At 44.3% G+C, this 16,305-nt stretch overlaps 2 protein-coding genes across 9 annotated transcripts in view; one reads left to right on the forward strand and one right to left on the reverse strand.

Annotated features, from left to right (window-relative positions):
* Nucleotides 1–1,921: 1,921 nt before the first annotated feature.
* LOC124251906 (uncharacterized) lies at nucleotides 1,922–4,558 on the reverse strand. Its single transcript, XM_046684905.1, has 3 exons — nucleotides 4,196–4,558; nucleotides 3,731–4,144; nucleotides 1,922–2,449 (listed from the first exon to the last, which is right to left on the reverse strand). The coding sequence occupies exons 1-3, from the start codon at nucleotides 4,556–4,558 to the stop codon at nucleotides 1,922–1,924; spliced, it is 1,305 nt and encodes a 434-aa protein (XP_046540861.1).
* Nucleotides 2,250–16,305, forward strand: part of FOXP1 (forkhead box P1) — a 574,868-nt gene continuing 560,812 nt past the window's right edge. For 7 of the 8 annotated variants that reach the window (XM_046667607.1, XM_046667598.1, XM_046667622.1 and 4 more), the window contains exons 1-2: nucleotides 2,250–2,383; nucleotides 4,247–4,391. The gene's annotated coding sequence lies outside the window, so the exon portion shown is untranslated. Of the gene's footprint in view, nucleotides 2,384–4,184; nucleotides 4,392–16,305 lie in introns of all 8 variants that reach the window. The other variant, XM_046667615.1, reaches the window with a different exon arrangement.

Below are 16,305 nucleotides of genomic sequence, written 5' to 3' on the forward strand. Positions count from 1 at the left end.
ATTAATATTAGATGTTATTCCTGACAGCTGTAGACTGTGAGCTCCTCAAGGGCAGGAATTTTATTTATATTTGCATCGCTCAGTGCCTACTATATGGTCTAGAGCATAGTCGGTGTGTTATTGATCTTATTGTATTGAATCAAAGACAACATGAACCCTAGCCTCTAGGAAGCTAGGAAGTTCTACAAGAACTAAAATGCATTTTCTTTTCCTAGAGTCTAGTCTAAAAGATCCGATGGATGGCCTTGTCTGGATAGCGCGGAATCTTGTGCAACATGTATTCAACATGAATTCTGCTATGCTGAAATTAGCACAGTCTCCCTTTCTTTGGCTTTAGTCTGTAGCACCAGTGAATGGCTTTATTTTTTTACTTGCAAAACAGATACAATTTTAAAGTGGTAGTCTTATGCTATTATTGAAATCGAGATTTAGAATTCTTCTTTAAATGAGTGTTTAACAATATCTGTAAAAAGACATTATCCAAAAGAATTTATGATAATCTTTTCAGGATATTTATTATCTACAACTGTGCTAGTCTCAAGACCAAAGGAACAGTACTCCCCCACCCCAACCCCAAAGTACTTTGTAGGAATCCACAGGGGTGGCTTTCAATATATTCTCATAAAGAGTCGGCCTGGTACACTATCCAGCCAGTAGCTGGAAATGCTGGCTTAGGAGTTTGGTAGCATCTGGGGTGATGGGTCTGAAAAAATTATTTGTTAACAACAACTGCAAGCCATAGAGTCTTATATCTTTCTAAGTCACATTTTGGACACAAAAAGTCTTATTCCTTCTCTCTTTGTGTTGATAAAAGCGAAAGAAACACTAGTGTCTTTTGTTTTATACATGTATATGTATATTTCAAAACGTTTCATTCAGGCTCCTAATTTACTCCTTCAAATTTCTAAATTCCACCAAACTTCAAAAAAGCAAAAAGGAAAAAAAAATCCCTCACCTTTTCAAAGAATCGGACAAAGCTTTTTGCATGTGACTGATCTCTGGGACATCAGGTAATTTGTGTTAAACAACTGATTGACATGCTAGCCCCTGGGCGTTTTCCTAAGAGAAACCGTGGCAAGAACACAGCTCCTGTGCAGCCACTTTCCCCCAAAGTGGATCTAACTACACATTCCTGCAGTGACTCTGGCAAGGAACGGGGGGGAGAGCTCGTCCCACATTACACTCTCCCGATTCAGAAATACAGGGGGAAAAACCCCTCGCTGGCGGGTTTCTGTTTCCTTACAACCAGGGGTTTGTCCTTCTGCTGAACTTTCACCTCCCGAACTCGCCTTCTTTCATTGGACAAAGTGCAGAAAGAAAGAGGAGAGACCGGGGGAGGACGGGAGAGAAGGAGAAAAGGGGTTGAAAACACCACCCCCACCTCTCCCTCCTTCAACTGTCACTGATGGCAAAACACTTTCACTTTTAACTGGAGGAAACTCACATCCTTGCCTATCCTCTCCCCTTCCTTCTGTATTTTTAGCTCAGAAACCAAGCAAATAGCCATCGCATTCCCATCTTCGTCCCTAGTTGTTAACACTCTCCCTCTCGTTTTTTTTCTGGTGTCTGAAAGGGCCCCCCTTTCCCCATCTCCTGAGGAATCCCTCCTCCCCCATGCCCCTTATTTTCCAGGTCTTTCTTGCCAGATCCCTTTTTTGCCAGGGACCGCTCTGGCGTTCCTTTCCTCTCTCTGGTCTGCCGGGCTCTGCCTCCTTCTCCTCTTCCCCATCCAGGCTGGAAGCCCCTCACTCGACCCCCCCCTCCCCACAATTCGCGGCCCCCCCACCTCGCTTTGGCAATTGCGTTTTTTTTTCCTGCGAGCCTTGTTGTTTACCCAGCAGGTGGATGTGACGTCAGGGACGCACAACAGCGAAAAATAACAACATCTCCCTCCGCGACGTGTTGGCCTCTCTCGCGCGCCTTATTTATTTATTTGTTCCGGGAGGCCGGGGGGAGGGGGGGGTGCGCGCCAGCACCCGAGTGGCCCGGGGAGTGGGGGTGGCGGCTTGCGCTCTGGGGGCGCTGGCGGGCCTTGGGGGTGCGTGAGGCGGAGAGGGGGCCCTGGCAGGAGGCCGGGGGGCGGGCTGGGGAGCGCCCCCAGCCCGGCGCTGCCCGCGCCCCTGCCGCCGCCACTGGCGCTGGCTGGGCTCCGGAAAGCTAGTCCGGAGCGGAGGAATCTATTGTTATTTATTGTGTGGCGGTTGCATGCTGTACTCGCGGCGGCCCGGCCCTCGCCCGGGAGTGCGTGTGTGCGCGCGTGTGTGCGCGAGTGTGTGTGAGCGAGTGAGTGTGTGCGCGGGGGTGCGCGCGCGGGCGGGAGTGGGCGCGCGCGGGGAAAGGCCCGAAAACACCTTAGTTTGCACCGAGAGACCATTTGCAGCGGGTGAGTTTGTATTTTTCCATTTCTGCTCCACTTTTTCCCAAGCCGCCTCCTGCCTTGTTTCCGCCACTTTAAACAACAACAACAACCAGCACAAAAAAAAAAAAGGAAAAACAAGAAAAAAAAAGGAAAAAAAAAACTACTTTCCACCTCCAGGCTCCACGTGTACCTCCCCCAGCCCTCCCCTCTCAGCCTCTCTCCCCTGGGTCGGGGCCCAGGCTCTGGGGTGGGTGCGGGCTGCGGGCCGGCCCGGTCGGGGGCGGGGGTCGGGGGCTCCGGCGGCGCCCGCACTCTTGGGTTCATTTGCATAAGTCAAATGGGGGGGCGGCGGCGGCAGCGGGGCGGCGAGATCGCCTTCCCCTCGGCCCCTTCACGCCTCGCTCTGCGCTCTCCGCGATCGCCGCGGGGAGAGAAATCAATAAGCCCAGGCCGCCTGGCGCAACTTTCGGTGTCCGGCGTCGGGGTGCCTGCAGAGGAGCGGGGCGGGCGCGGGGCCCGGGGTCGGGTCTGCGGCGAGGGGGCGCGCTCCGGGCGTCTCTGGAGCCCAAAGTTTGGACTTGGAGCAAACTTTTTCCCTTCGCTCTCCGCGAGTGTGTGCCCCCTCGGTCCCCCTGGGCTGTTCCGCGGGCCCTGGTGGAATGACTGGGGACGCCCTCGCCCTGGGCGCCGCGCCTGGGGACATCCCCGGTGCCACGCACGCTTTGCCCCCGAACCTGGCGGCGGGGGCAGTCCACCGCCGCCCCCCGGAGCCCGGAAAACTCAGACACACACCCTCGCACTCCCAGCTAGACACGCACCCCCACGCGCGCTCGGCCTGGTGAACCCAGCTTCCTCGCGACGGGCCCGCGACAGCCGTGGCCAGCTCCGCGGGTGGCAATGGGAGCAGGGTGCGCTGCGTGCAGTTTCCGCGCCCGGATCCCCCTTTCCTCCACCACACTTTCTGGTTTTACTGTCCTCTTAAGCTTGAGGAACGGGGGGATTTCCCAAACCCTCATCTGTCGGGAGACGCGCGCGAGTCGCCGCGTCCCTCCGGCCCCGTCCTGGCGGCCGATGGCTCTCTGTCCCTCGCCTGCGCGCCGCTTTCCTCCCGAGCTCTCCGCGCTCCATTCCCGTCCCTCAGAGAGGACTCAGCTGAGCCGGCGAGCCAGGACGGTGTGCGCTTCGGCTGGGGACCGCGGCGGCGGCGGCGCCGGGAGCCGAGGAGTTTGCCAGTTGCAGCGGGGTCGCGGTCATTCGCTGCCTCCGCCCTCCCTCGCCCCCGCCCCCTGCCCCCCTCCTCCCCAGATACAGCCGCGCTCGGAAACTTTGATTCCTTCTCCTTTTTGGCCCTCGGCGAGTCCCCCTCCCCACCTGTTGTGAGCTCCGCCTCGGTCTCCGGAGACTGGCGGCGATAACACGCGGGCGCCGGGGAGCTCCGCGCCCAGAAACAAAGTCGCATGCCCCCTCCCAAGTGTTTGCTTCGAAATCGCTGCAAGCAGCCCCCCCATTCCCGCGCAGCTCCCGCCCCCTGTGAGAATAAGGACTAAATAAACAGTTGTAACTCCAAACCTTGCGCCTGAGATCGTATCCCTTTCCCACCCCCTTCCTCCTTCCCTCCCCCCTCCTTTTTTGTTGTTGCAACTTTGTAAGATCCCGGGGAAGGTGGTGAGACTTTGGCTCGGGGCGATTTCCCCATCTCGGGATCCTTGCAGGGATTCCCTGAGCCACATCCTCTCTTCCCTCCACGCGCCCTCGCGGGTACTCCGAGCCCGTTGTCCTCTCTCTCTTGGCCCCCCAACCTACTCACTCATCCCGTCTCCCTCAGTTCTCCCCAACCTGCACCGGGAAGACTTGCTGAGGGTCGCCCCGGTTTCTTGTCGACCGCAGAACCCGAAAGTTTGCAAGAGGAAGAGAGCGCGCGGCGAGCAAGCGGGCAAGGGGCAGCGGCAGTGGCGCCGGGGACCATGGTGCTGCCGGCGCCTCCTCCGCGGGCGTGAAGGCGGTGCTCCCACTGCCTCCCCGGACTCCGCGGGTAAGTCGAGGCGGCCGCGGGCGCCGGGGCGAGGACGCGGGCGGGGGCGCGAGGGCAAGGGACACCCTAGAGCCCCAGGCTGCACCCGGGGGCTCTCTGTGCCCAAAGCGCCAGCATGAGCGGTGCGAGCGCAGCGAAAAGGCGCCCGGAGCCAGGCGTGTGCCCATCCTCAAGCCGGTAGGTGCTTCGAAATACTGGACTTTCGCTCCCCCCCCTTTTTTTTTTTTGCCCTTTCTTTCTTAAATCCAAAAATCTGGAGATCAAAGTTTAGCGTGGAGTGTAAAGTGCTCCGGTAAAATATGGTGACATCCCTCGCCCCCCTTCTCACCCCACTCCCCCCTTATAACTATTAATTATTTCCAAGTCATTGTGTCCAAATACCCTTGCCGGGCCGATTACAAAGTGTATTGATTTAGTCTGGGCTCATCCTACGCGTTCGTTTTAATTCATTTTCCTTTTGCTCGACCAGAAAACCCGAAATGAAACTTACTTCTTCCTCTTCCCAAACTCCCCCACCCCTAGTCGTCCTCTGGGAGGCTTGGGCAGAATAATGAAATTAATATAAACATTTCATTTGGGTGCCTTTGAGCTTCTCCAGCCCACTTATGCGGGGCTGGTGTTGCTCTCGTGTCCGCTCACAGGTATTTTCTGAGTTCGGATTTCCTTTTTTGTTACTGCTCCTTAAGCAGGAATGCTGGCGGGTCGTTCTGTATTCCCTTTGAAAGGAGCCTAGACATACCTTGAAACCGTCTACACTTTACCTTTCATTGTCCGGAGGCTTCAGGATTTAGGGCTTGCACAATAGCGAAGTTGAGAAAACCTGAAAGATATTTAAGGGATTTTTCTACTGCTGAAAATATATTGAAGAATCTCTGCAAAATTTTTACCTTCCATCTCCCTGCCCTCTCGTTTTTCCTCAGTGAGAATCAGTCTGGGGGGAGATGTCTTAGCTAGAATTTGAAGAGAAGTGGAAGAATTCAGGTGTTTTCTACCAAGGGTTATCCTGCATAATTCAGACAGAGGAGTTCCTGTCGTTTTCGGTTCCAGAGAGAAATGTATCAAATCTTTTTCAGAATTCCACTGGAGTTTTGATTCTCAAAGTGGAAATACCCATCTCTTTGAGTCCAGGAAAAGAAAACTGGGCTCACAGTTTCAGAGATTTGGAATGGATTTTTTCCTCTCTGACTTTTCTACTTGCAATGTCTCATAATTAAAGAGCATTAAAAATATAAAAAGGAACTCAACTAGTTACCATTCAAAAGGTGTCAGCTAAAACTCTCACTGCAAAGGGGGAAAAGGAGGTTTAACATCTTGCCACTGGCTGCATTTTCCCCCCTTAGACTTTGGATTAGTCATTGTATGAGAGAGCGAGAAAAAAAAAAATCAGTTTTTTTCTTTTTTTTGGAAAAAGTAAAGTAAACAGCCTCCAACTGCTGAACCTTGACAACCCAAATTAAGGAAGCAGGAGAGATCAAACAGAACTGCTGCTGGGTTGTTGTCAGGAGGTCTACATGGGGAACCCTGGACTATTCGATCAAGCAGCAAAGCTATATATTCACTAATGCAGAAATGGACCATTGCAAATGCTGATCTTTGTTGTGCAGGCAAAGGCTCTCTTAAGGAGATGCTCAGCCCCTTTCTAGGCTGCATTTGAGTTCCTTATGGATGCTGAGTTGCTAAACAAGTTATTTTTTTTAATGCCTTCTTGTTTATAAAGAGAATGCACCCAGAAAGATATTAAAAGAATATTGGGTCTTCCAGAGGCTTTCTCGCTACCCAGATCTGTGCAGTGGAATTCTTTATACCAACATTAGACTCCTACACTAGAGTTAGATAACGTTTTCTCACATCAAGTTTAGAAGATCTGCCTTGTCAGGGGAGCCAAGGTTTTGTATGTGAGGGTTTAAATCTGATGTGAAGCTCAAAAAAAAAAAAACATCCCTGGTGATGAAGTTTTGTGTCAGCCCACTCTTGGAATTTAAAAAGGCAAGAGGGAGCATTCTCCAGATTAGACATAACCTCTTTTTTTAGATTGACATTCAACATGACCATGTTACTACTTTTATTCAAGTTCTCCGTAACTTGTCCTTGCTTGTTGTCTAGGAAAATTGAGCTGCTTTACATTTTTAAAGGGAGTAGTAACAGTAATTACTTTAGCATTTTGTTTTCACAGGTTTATCAAAGTATAATGAAAGAAACATCAACTATTCAAATTAACTGTCTCAAATTAAGGGGGTTATATTGCTGGAGATGTCTGTAAGATTTTGTGTTTATATTTAAATCCTGGAGTATAAACCATGTAGCGCTTTTTTTTTTCTTTTTGCTATAAACTATCCCCAAATTAAATGTCATTTTTAATTAAGTAGAACAAAGTAGGAAATAGGACATGTAAACACACACAGAAGAATAAAAATAATTGTCATTTAAGGATTGCGTTTTTAATGATCAAATGTTGATCACGTAGTAAGCACTTTGGTTTTTATAAGTCAGAGTTTTATAACCATAGTGCCCAACGTGTTTCAAAATCTGTAGCTTTTATTGGATATACCTTTTATTGTATAATTAAACAATGGGAGTTAAACATACACATGGATGCTATTAGGCAATTTTCTGCAATATGTAATGTTTTTTAAAAAGCTATAAATATTTTCTAGTTAAATCATTTGTACCAACAATAAGAAAAGTTAACTGGGTTAATATTGAGCCTGGGCATGGTTTTCTGTTACTAAGTTTTTCCTTGCTCCTCTTACAACTATGCTTCTCTCCATAGGCTCTATTGAAGGATATGTCTGTTTTCAGCAGATGTTTAAATTAACAGAAGAATTGTGCGATTTCCTAAACAAATGTATTTATACCACAGCACGTCAATGCCAACATTAAGAAAGAGAAGGGAGAGCGTGACAGATCTAACAACTTCTGAACCCAGCCTCCTCTTTGCAGCCAATCTTATTGTGCTGTTTATTTAGTTTTCGTGTTTTACTTAAGACTCAAACTCGCTTTTGAAATGTTATCTTGTAAGATTCCACATCACAAAAAAATCTGTGTTTTCAGGCCCAAGTTAGGTGTTACAGTACCGATTACATTTCACTGGGTGTGCCAAGAATATTTACAGGGCATTGCAAGAGTTCTGTCTTTTAAAAATAATTTTAGGCACACGTTAATAAAATTTAAATAGATTGCAGGCTGTCAGAAAATAGTATAAATTTTGTTTATGATTCAGTTACTTTAAGGTACTTACATTAAAGAAACTCATTTAACCCCTGACTGAAGAGCATTAAGTGGGGGGGGGAGGCCCTCCGAAGAGCTCCCAGTGCCCTTTGCTCTCCTGATAATCTTAAATTACTACAATTTAATTGCAACTTCAAGGCATCGAGCATGAGCTGTTTCTCTATGGCTGAGAAAGGGTTTCCAGAGCTTAGCTGGATTTGCACAGGTGGTATTTTTGTTTTTCAAACAAATTTTTTTGCTAAGGGCTTTTTCTTTTCTTATCCTGTTAGGTGTCATAGTCCTTTTATAGAATTCAGTCATAGTAAATGCCATTTTTGCTAAGCCAGCAGTATTGCCTTTTTATTTTCTAAGTATGGTTTTTGGACCCAGAGTGTATAAAGGTCATAAGCAAGTAGGGGTTTGTTTTCTGAAGAAAATAACCTTAAGAGAGGCATCGGCTGAATAGACAGGTGAACTTTATACATGAGCCAACATATACTTTTACTGTTTGCAGGGGATTTTTTTTTTTCTGTAGTTGATGGTAGTAATCCCACCAGGTGATCAAACACTGAGTTTGTGAGTCAAGCCGGCAAGCCAAGTAAGTTTGCAGTTGGGCCCCTGTATTTTCTACACGATCTTTCTCATGACCTGTTACACTGGTCTGCGGGCCACTTTGCCCTGCTATCCAAGGAGCCATCTTCAACTGATTTTTCAAAATATTTCTCTTCCATGGTGCTTGGATGAATTAAGATTACAGGTGCCAAAAGCTAGAACCTCAGCAGGCCATGAGATAGACAAATTCCTGAAACAGGGGAAAACCTGGCCAAATATGGAGTGTCTTATGCATGACAGTTGGGTCCCTGGACACTTCTCCCCCCCGCCCCCCCCGGGGACCTATATAGTTTATTTCAATGTGCATGTGATGATGTGGTTAATGGAAATTAAGCAGATTTGGCTTGTTTTGCCAACCTAAAAATAAATGTCGTAAGGAACGTTTGATTTCAAGAAGTGCCTTTGGTTTTGCATCCCATAGATAATGTTCTTGCAATTATGGCTACAAGGCTGGTATTCTGGAAAAAGGAAATACAGTGGGGTAAAGTGTATGGCAGTCGGGAAAGACAATTAGACAGTGTTCTTTGTTTCTTTAATAAATTATTCTTATTAATTACAGTCAGTTTGTGCTAAGGCATTTTTCGGGCCTTATTTAGAAGTCAGCTCCCATTCATGAGAAGGTTCCGCCAGAAGCTGTATCCTTTTCCTCGTTCTGTTTTCCCCACTCATGAAATCTGTTGACCAAATTAGCTTGTGGATGTCTCTGCGAGGCTTGTTTTTCTTTTTGAAACCCCCTGACACCAGTGTTGAATATATGCCCTGCCTTGTGCACAGCAGGTGCTTGTTTGGTAGTTATTTTATGGGATTTAAAGTGAGAAAAACATTTCCTACCTAGCCAGCCACTGGGAGAACGGGCTGCCTGAAAGAAAGAACTGGCCACCTGAACAAGTGTAGATGACCTTTTTCCTTATGACTCTCCCCACACGATTTTGTCTTAAAAAAGTGGGCAGGGGGAGCTCAGTTTAGTGCCTTGATATTTGCAATTAAGTTGTGCTAATTTAAGATGATTGGGAAGGTGCAAAGGGCAGTGGGGGATTTTTAGTGTTTTCATCATGATGCTTAAAGCTGCTCAGTCGTGGGGTTAAATTAGTTTCTTCAATCCGAGTACTTAAAGTAACTAAATCGTAAACAAAATTTATATTAGATCCTGACAACTAATAATCTATTTAAATTACATTAAAGTATCTGGGCAAAAATTTAATTAAACACAGAAGTACTGTCAAGCCCGGTAAATATCTTGACAGGTCTACTCAAATGGAACTGATATCACGAAATATTTACATATGTCTACTGTGTTCAGGAACATCTCCACAGTGCCTGTGCAAAGCTAATTGCACTTTCTTTCCAAATCACATTTTTAATAAAATAGTTTTTTTTTTTTAAAAAAAGGAACATGAATCCATACAAAATTGTGTTCAGTCCTCTGTTTACTGTTTCGTTCTCTCTGCTCAGGACCATTCTGTGATGGGTTTATTTCTTCCAACTGCTGCGAATTCAGACACACGGCTGAAATGGAGGGATCATTGACTAGAAAGCTCATGTCATTCTGTTTTATTTCAACAGCTTGAAGATATCGGAGGCTAGTGAGTTATAGGACAATTGACTGAGGGGAAAAAAATGGATCTGAGGATGGCATTATTGGGTCCCTGTTTATATTATAAATGGAACAGATTCAGTGAGGATGGGACAAAGATTTTATCCTGAATTTTATATTTTGATACATATTTGTTTATTAGTAGTAAGTCAGGTGGACATCCACATTTTGCCAGATTCTCTGATTTCAGCTAATTTTGTGATCAGCTTTCTTTATTAGGACATGGAATAATAGTTCTAGCATCAAACTCAAAAACTAAATTCCTGAGGTTTCTTTTTCTCCCTCCCAGCTCTGCAGTTGAGTCATAATGTGACTTTCCTTGCTCCAGGTTCTCTGCCCATGAATTAAGGGTAGTATTTTAAGGTATGTTCTTCGAGCCTAGCGGTCTAATGGCACAGGTGTGTTGTTACACTTTTCCCCTGTTCTTGGTGCTCTCAGGACAGTGACCGGAGCTTTTGGGGGGAGGATGTGGTGTGAGTTTTGCTTGAGCTTCTCCTGTCCCAGAGCCCCTCCCCTGAGCTGGCGATGCCTGATCAGAGGGGTTGGCGTCCTCCTCCCCTGGGGATAGGTGAGCACAGAGATGGAACACAGATGCTCACATGCGAAGTGGAAAAAGGTTGCAGTTGATCCTAATTCAGCATGAATCCGAGTGAGGTCCCTTGCTTACCTGCTTCCAGATCATTGTATGCGTTTGTATGTGTGTGTGTGTCTGGGGATTTATTAAAATACAGATTCTTGGATCAGAATTTTTGCTGACTGATGCGAGAATGTACATTTTTAACAAACTTCCCCTGGTAATTGTGATGCACACTGAACAGAGACCCAGGGACGAAGTGATTTATGGTGCTAGAGATTCCGAAACTGAAATCTTTATCTTCACTTGGATTTTACTGATTCATTTTTTGTTTTATCTCGAGGCCTGTATTGTTTTTAATATGCTTGGATTTCTATTAAGAACCATAGCCGGTGGTTTTTAAGTGAGCACGAGTGTTGGAATCACAGCGGAGCTGTTCTTCCAAACCTGGACATAGTTGCTCTGCTCCCAGCTGTGCCATATCCGGGGTGGGGCCAGATTTTGCATTTTTAAAGAGCTCCCCACATGATTCTGACACCCACCAAAATGGGAGAACTGGACTTCTTAATTATCAGAGTTGGATGAAAGCCTTCAACTCTTCTCAAGGGCTTAATTAACCACTTGGCCTCCTGAAACCTAAAAGGAACGCAGGCTCCCTTTTCAGAGTCAAGCATCGTAAGAAACGTTAGATACTTAGAGAAATAGAGGCAGAACAAGAGCCTCACAGTTCCACCAAGTGATAGGAACAACCTGGAACCTCCATAGTTTTCACCAAGTACCAGACATTTCCTTTCAAGTTATGCCTTGCTTGCATCCATGTTTCCAATGGGCGTTGTCATGTTGTAGCTACCAATTAGTGTCAGATGGCTTCTGGGATTTTTTTTTCTCTGAGTATTTCATCTTAATTTTAAAATCTGAACTGTTTACTCATTAGATGAACCCTGCTGGCACAAGTATTTCAATTTCCCTAGGCATCTTGGGAAACTCTCTATCATTGTAGGTGATGGGGCCTGCAGGAATATTGATGGTAATAGCTTAGTCAACAATGCCACACAAATAAAAGCAGAATCCTAAAAAGAATGCATCCTACAAGATTATGAGATAAAGGAAGATAAAATGCTAAGGAGGCTTGTTTAAATATTCAGGGCTTCAACTAAAGATCTAACCACTAAGATCAAAAGAGTTATTTAAATAAAAGTTGTACAGACATTTTTCTTCTGTATTAGTAACGTGCCTTTTGAAGTTACCCAGCAATAAAGTGTTAGTCTAAAATGCCCTCACCTAAATTTCAAAAAAAATTTTTCACTTGACTTTGGGTGTGGCTTGATTTTAATAGATATCAAAAAGTTGGCAGTTGTTTTTATGTTTAGAACTTCACAATTGCTTTGCGTCTCAGTTCGGGCGGCGTCTGGAATATTCCTGTATTACAAAGTTCTTTTTTCTGTTCAGACCCTGAGGCACTTTAAAAAAAATCTCTGATGGGCCAACTTTTAAAACTAGAGTGTCTCTACCTTTGAATAAAGGGTTTCTATAAAAGATGAAAAACGGAAGCGATTGAAAAAATAGAAGGGGCAGTGACAGAGGACGCATAGTATTACTAACGGTCACCGGTTGATGAAATCTACAGCGCGATGTTAAATCACTTCACCTTGTTTGTTGAAAGGATGTTAATCATTTCATTAAGAAAGGTTAAGTAATTAACTGATTTATCATTAGGGAATCAATGACAGATCCTTTTTAGTGATATATGATAGAAATTTTCTCATAGAAACTTTGCCGCATTTAATTATTTGGAAAGGAGCTGGTTGGACCTTGAGAAAGGGGAGTGGGCATCTTTAGAGAAGATCGCTGTCCATATGCAACTGTAAATAATTTGGGTCTATTAAAAATAGTCTATTAAAATAGAAAATCGTTCAGTCTCAGGTTTTCTTTTATGGCCTTCATCAGGCATGTTGTTGCAGACCTGTTGTTTTGCATGCCTTCTTTGGGTTTAGGAAGGGTTCAACCGCTTAAATGTGTTCATCTTATTTTCTAAATAATGGCTTTTGTTGCAGTATGATACATGTTGACAGTAAACTCACAGTTGTAACTTTGGTAAGCTTACAACAAATTCTTATACTTGTAGAAGCAAGTCATCCTCCTTGCGGCTGACTAGGGGTGCTCTCCCTTTTGTCTCACTGTCTTTATGGCAACTGCAGGGCAAGATTTAAATATTCCAGGATGGGGATGAGGATGGGCTCTGGGGGGTGGGGGGAACTCCCCGTCTGGCAAAAATTTACCTTTCTTTCATACCTCTTTGTCCAGAAGTTATACACGAGGTGTGCTGCCAGGCAGTTCTTCCTGTGCCTATGTTCACATCAACTCAAAAACAGACTTAGAGATCTCATTTCTGTATTTGTTTTTGTTTGTTTCGATTGGGAAGCAGGACAGTCTCTCTTCCTACCTGTAGAGATCATTTCTATGTCAGGGATGACTTTCCCATAGCAGAGTACTGAGGCGCAAGAATTCTTTAAGGTCGTAGTAAGCACTTTTGAAAACAGTGGAAATAGATTTCATGTTGGGATGCAGGGTTTTAATATTGTAACCAGTGCCACAATTGTTCAGAAAATGGGATGCTCTGGCCTCAGCACTTTGATCTTTGAGTTGAGAACAACTTTTGAGGAGAGAAATCTGGCGGATGTTTACAAAGCTATTTCTCTTAAACTCTGTGCTTATATCTTTCCCTTTTTATTATGAAATATGTAAGACACCCAAAAGGTATAATTCAAAGAGTAATTCAACCAGCGCCCATCTACCTGCAGCTCACCTTCAGGAAGATCCAGGTTGAAGGGGCTCCTGGCATGTCCCTCCCTCATCTTACCCCCATCCTTGTCCCTGGAGGTGGCCTCTTCTCTCAGCTGGCTGTTTTTTATCTCCTGGATTTCTTTATAGTTTTAATACATATGCATGTATTTCCCCAAACACGGGGTTTTCTTTTGCATGTTCAGGAAATACATTGATGGCATCCTACTGTATGTATTCTTTCGTAACTTGCTTTTTTTGGTTCAGGAGAGTTAGTAAAATTCATCCATGTGAATCCACGTAGCTATAGTTTATTCATTTTTCCATGTGAACCTTTTGAGGTGCTACATGTTAATTCAAGACAAGTTCTTTACATCTGAACTTAAAACTCAGCAGCATTCGGCAGTATTGTACATTGAAAATTTAGGATTAATGTGAAACTATTAGTCCTGACTCAAACTTAATAATTTGTTCACTTGCCAGTTTTTTTTGGGGGGGAAAAACTTTAAAATCAAACATTTACCAGGGAATTTGATTAAGAAAAAATAATATATCAAATGACTGATCTCTTGCATTTAAGGGAAAAAAAAACCAGGCAAGGCATTCATTTGAAGGAGCCTAGCCATTTTCTCATTCTTATTTAAAGACTTGGCTTAGAACTTAACAGTTACATATGCAGGGTAGCAAGTTAAAAAGCGATGTTTAATTAACAGGCGCTTTATACTTCTGTATCCTTGTTATCATATAGCACCTTGTTCTTCAGTGGAGAAAGCGATTGCTGCATATTTTAAAGGACTGGCATCTTTATGGTAAGAAAGCCATATAAATAAAGATATACTTAGATGAAAATCGGAACATGTTTTTAAAATAGTGTGTCTACTTTCAGCTCTGTTATCAAACTTGCTGCATAAGCCGGAGTTGATGCTCTGTGATTATGCTAATGACCAAAAGAATCGATGATGCGAGACTAGATGAAATCGGTGGTATAATCGGAGAGAGTTATCAGTTTTTTTGTCATTAAATATTAGTGATAAATAATACACTGTTCATTTCGAGTAGATAGAACATATTTAATTCTGATGCACAGAGTTTCGATTTAGTCAGGCTCATTGCTGAGTAAAATGATAATCCTTTGTAATTTCAGGGGAAAGATAAAAGGCATTTGTGTCTATGTGGCTAACTGACTCGGGCCATAGAATTGTTTACCTTGACCAGCCAGGGAAGGTTGGAGAAACTTTTTTCTTCCTCCTAGACAACTTGGATATTTGCACTGATATTTTATTAGGAATATCAGATACTCAGTAAATAGCATAAATGACTGGAGATGTTAAATAAAATGAGTCTGAAGGTAGATAGTGTTTCCCTGAAGAATGGAGAAAAATATAACAAAGGGGAAATGTTTGGACAGCGCTCTTTTTAAAAGACTGGTGTGTGTTAAACAGGGACCATTAGAGTCAGTATTACCCATTAAACAATGGCTTTAATTAAAAAAAAAATTGAGTTTCTTATAGCAAATAAAATTATACTTGGTAATTGTTTATTTAAAGAGAAGTAACACTTGTAACTTAGCATCTTTTTCTAGGTCCCCGAAACCTTGTGGGAAAACACTGACTCTGCCTTCTTTGTTGCAAAGGGGTTTCTACTGCATTTCTCCCTAAAAGACATTCCTTCTGGATAGAGCTCAGTGCTATTCCACTACCGTGCCGCAGTACCAAGTGACAAGAGAGAAAAATCAAAGAATAATTAGCTATGTTTATAGGACATAAAGAGTGATTGAAATCTGGAAAAGAAGAAAATCAGAGCGCAGGCCACTATGATGTTATCTAAAAACAAATGCATTGTAAAAATGATTTTCTTGAAAGCAGAGACACCCACCCTCCCCCTGGCTTGCACCAGGCGTGTTCTTCCATTTTCCCATCCGCTGTCCTGTCCATCCGTGTTGGCTTTTACCAGCAATACCATCTGCTGTTCCAGCAGTGGCCTTCTCCGTGGTAAGGCAGGCCAGTTGGGTCAACTTTTGTGATCTGGCAGATGTCCACAGGGAGCTCAGATCAGGCCAGGCTCATTTTTATGTGTGTCCAAAGCCAAGATTTCAACTTGGTGAAAGGCTGTGGAATTTATTCCCCAAAGCGCTGCCCAAACTCTGTTCTTCTTTTCTTCAACTGCCTCCTTGGGCTGAGATGATTGTTTAATACTCTTAATTATGTTGGATCCCTCTGTATTTTCGAACACCTGTGCGTAATTCAGATCATGGGTGGTCACAGAGCCTGGCTCACCAAACAGCTTCTTTCAGAATGGGAAATCCCAAGGAGCCTGGCCGTGCGTCGTGTGCGAGGGGGCTGAGTAGAGGCTTAGAGAAGATGAAATGTTTCCCTTGAACTTTTATTGTGCCGTGTAAAAGAGCCTTAGTCCTTGAGTTAGGGAGAATCTTAACAATGAATACCTCAGAAATAACATCTTAGAAAATAAACTCGTTCACTGCTGGTGGGAGTGCAAAATAGTACAGCCACTTTGGAAGACGGTTTCGTGGTTTCTTATAAAACTCAGTGTACTGTTATCATACAGTCCTGCAATTGCACTCCTTGGTATTTACCCAAAGGAGTCGAAAACTTACATCTACCCAAAAACCTGCACATGAATGTTTAGAGCGTCTTTATTCATAATTGCCAAACTTGGATGCAACCAAGATATCCTTCAGTACGCTAATGCATGAATAATAACTATGGTCCATGCAGACGATGGAATAGTATTCAGCACTAAAAAGAAATGAACTGTCATGCCATTAAAACATGTGAAGGAACCTTAAGTGGATATTACTAAAGGAAAGGAGCCAATCTGAAAAGGCTGCATACTGTATGATTCCAACTATAAGACATTCTAGAAAAGGCAGAACTGTGGAGATAGTAAAAAGATCAGTGCTTGTCAGGGCTTGGGGAGAGAGGGATAAATAGGTAGAGCACAGAGGATTTTTAGGGTAGTGAAAATACCCTATATGATACCATGATGCTGGATACATGTCATTAAACATTTGTCTAAACCCATAAAATGTACAACCCCAAGACTGAACCGTAATGTAAAGTAAACTATGGACTTCGAGTGGTTATGATGTGTCAGTGTAGATTCATCACTTGTAACAAATGTAGCCC

Source organism: Equus quagga, chromosome 1, assembly GCF_021613505.1.
Source record: "Equus quagga isolate Etosha38 chromosome 1, UCLA_HA_Equagga_1.0, whole genome shotgun sequence".
In the NCBI taxonomy this organism is placed as follows: Eukaryota; Metazoa; Chordata; class Mammalia; order Perissodactyla; family Equidae; genus Equus; species Equus quagga.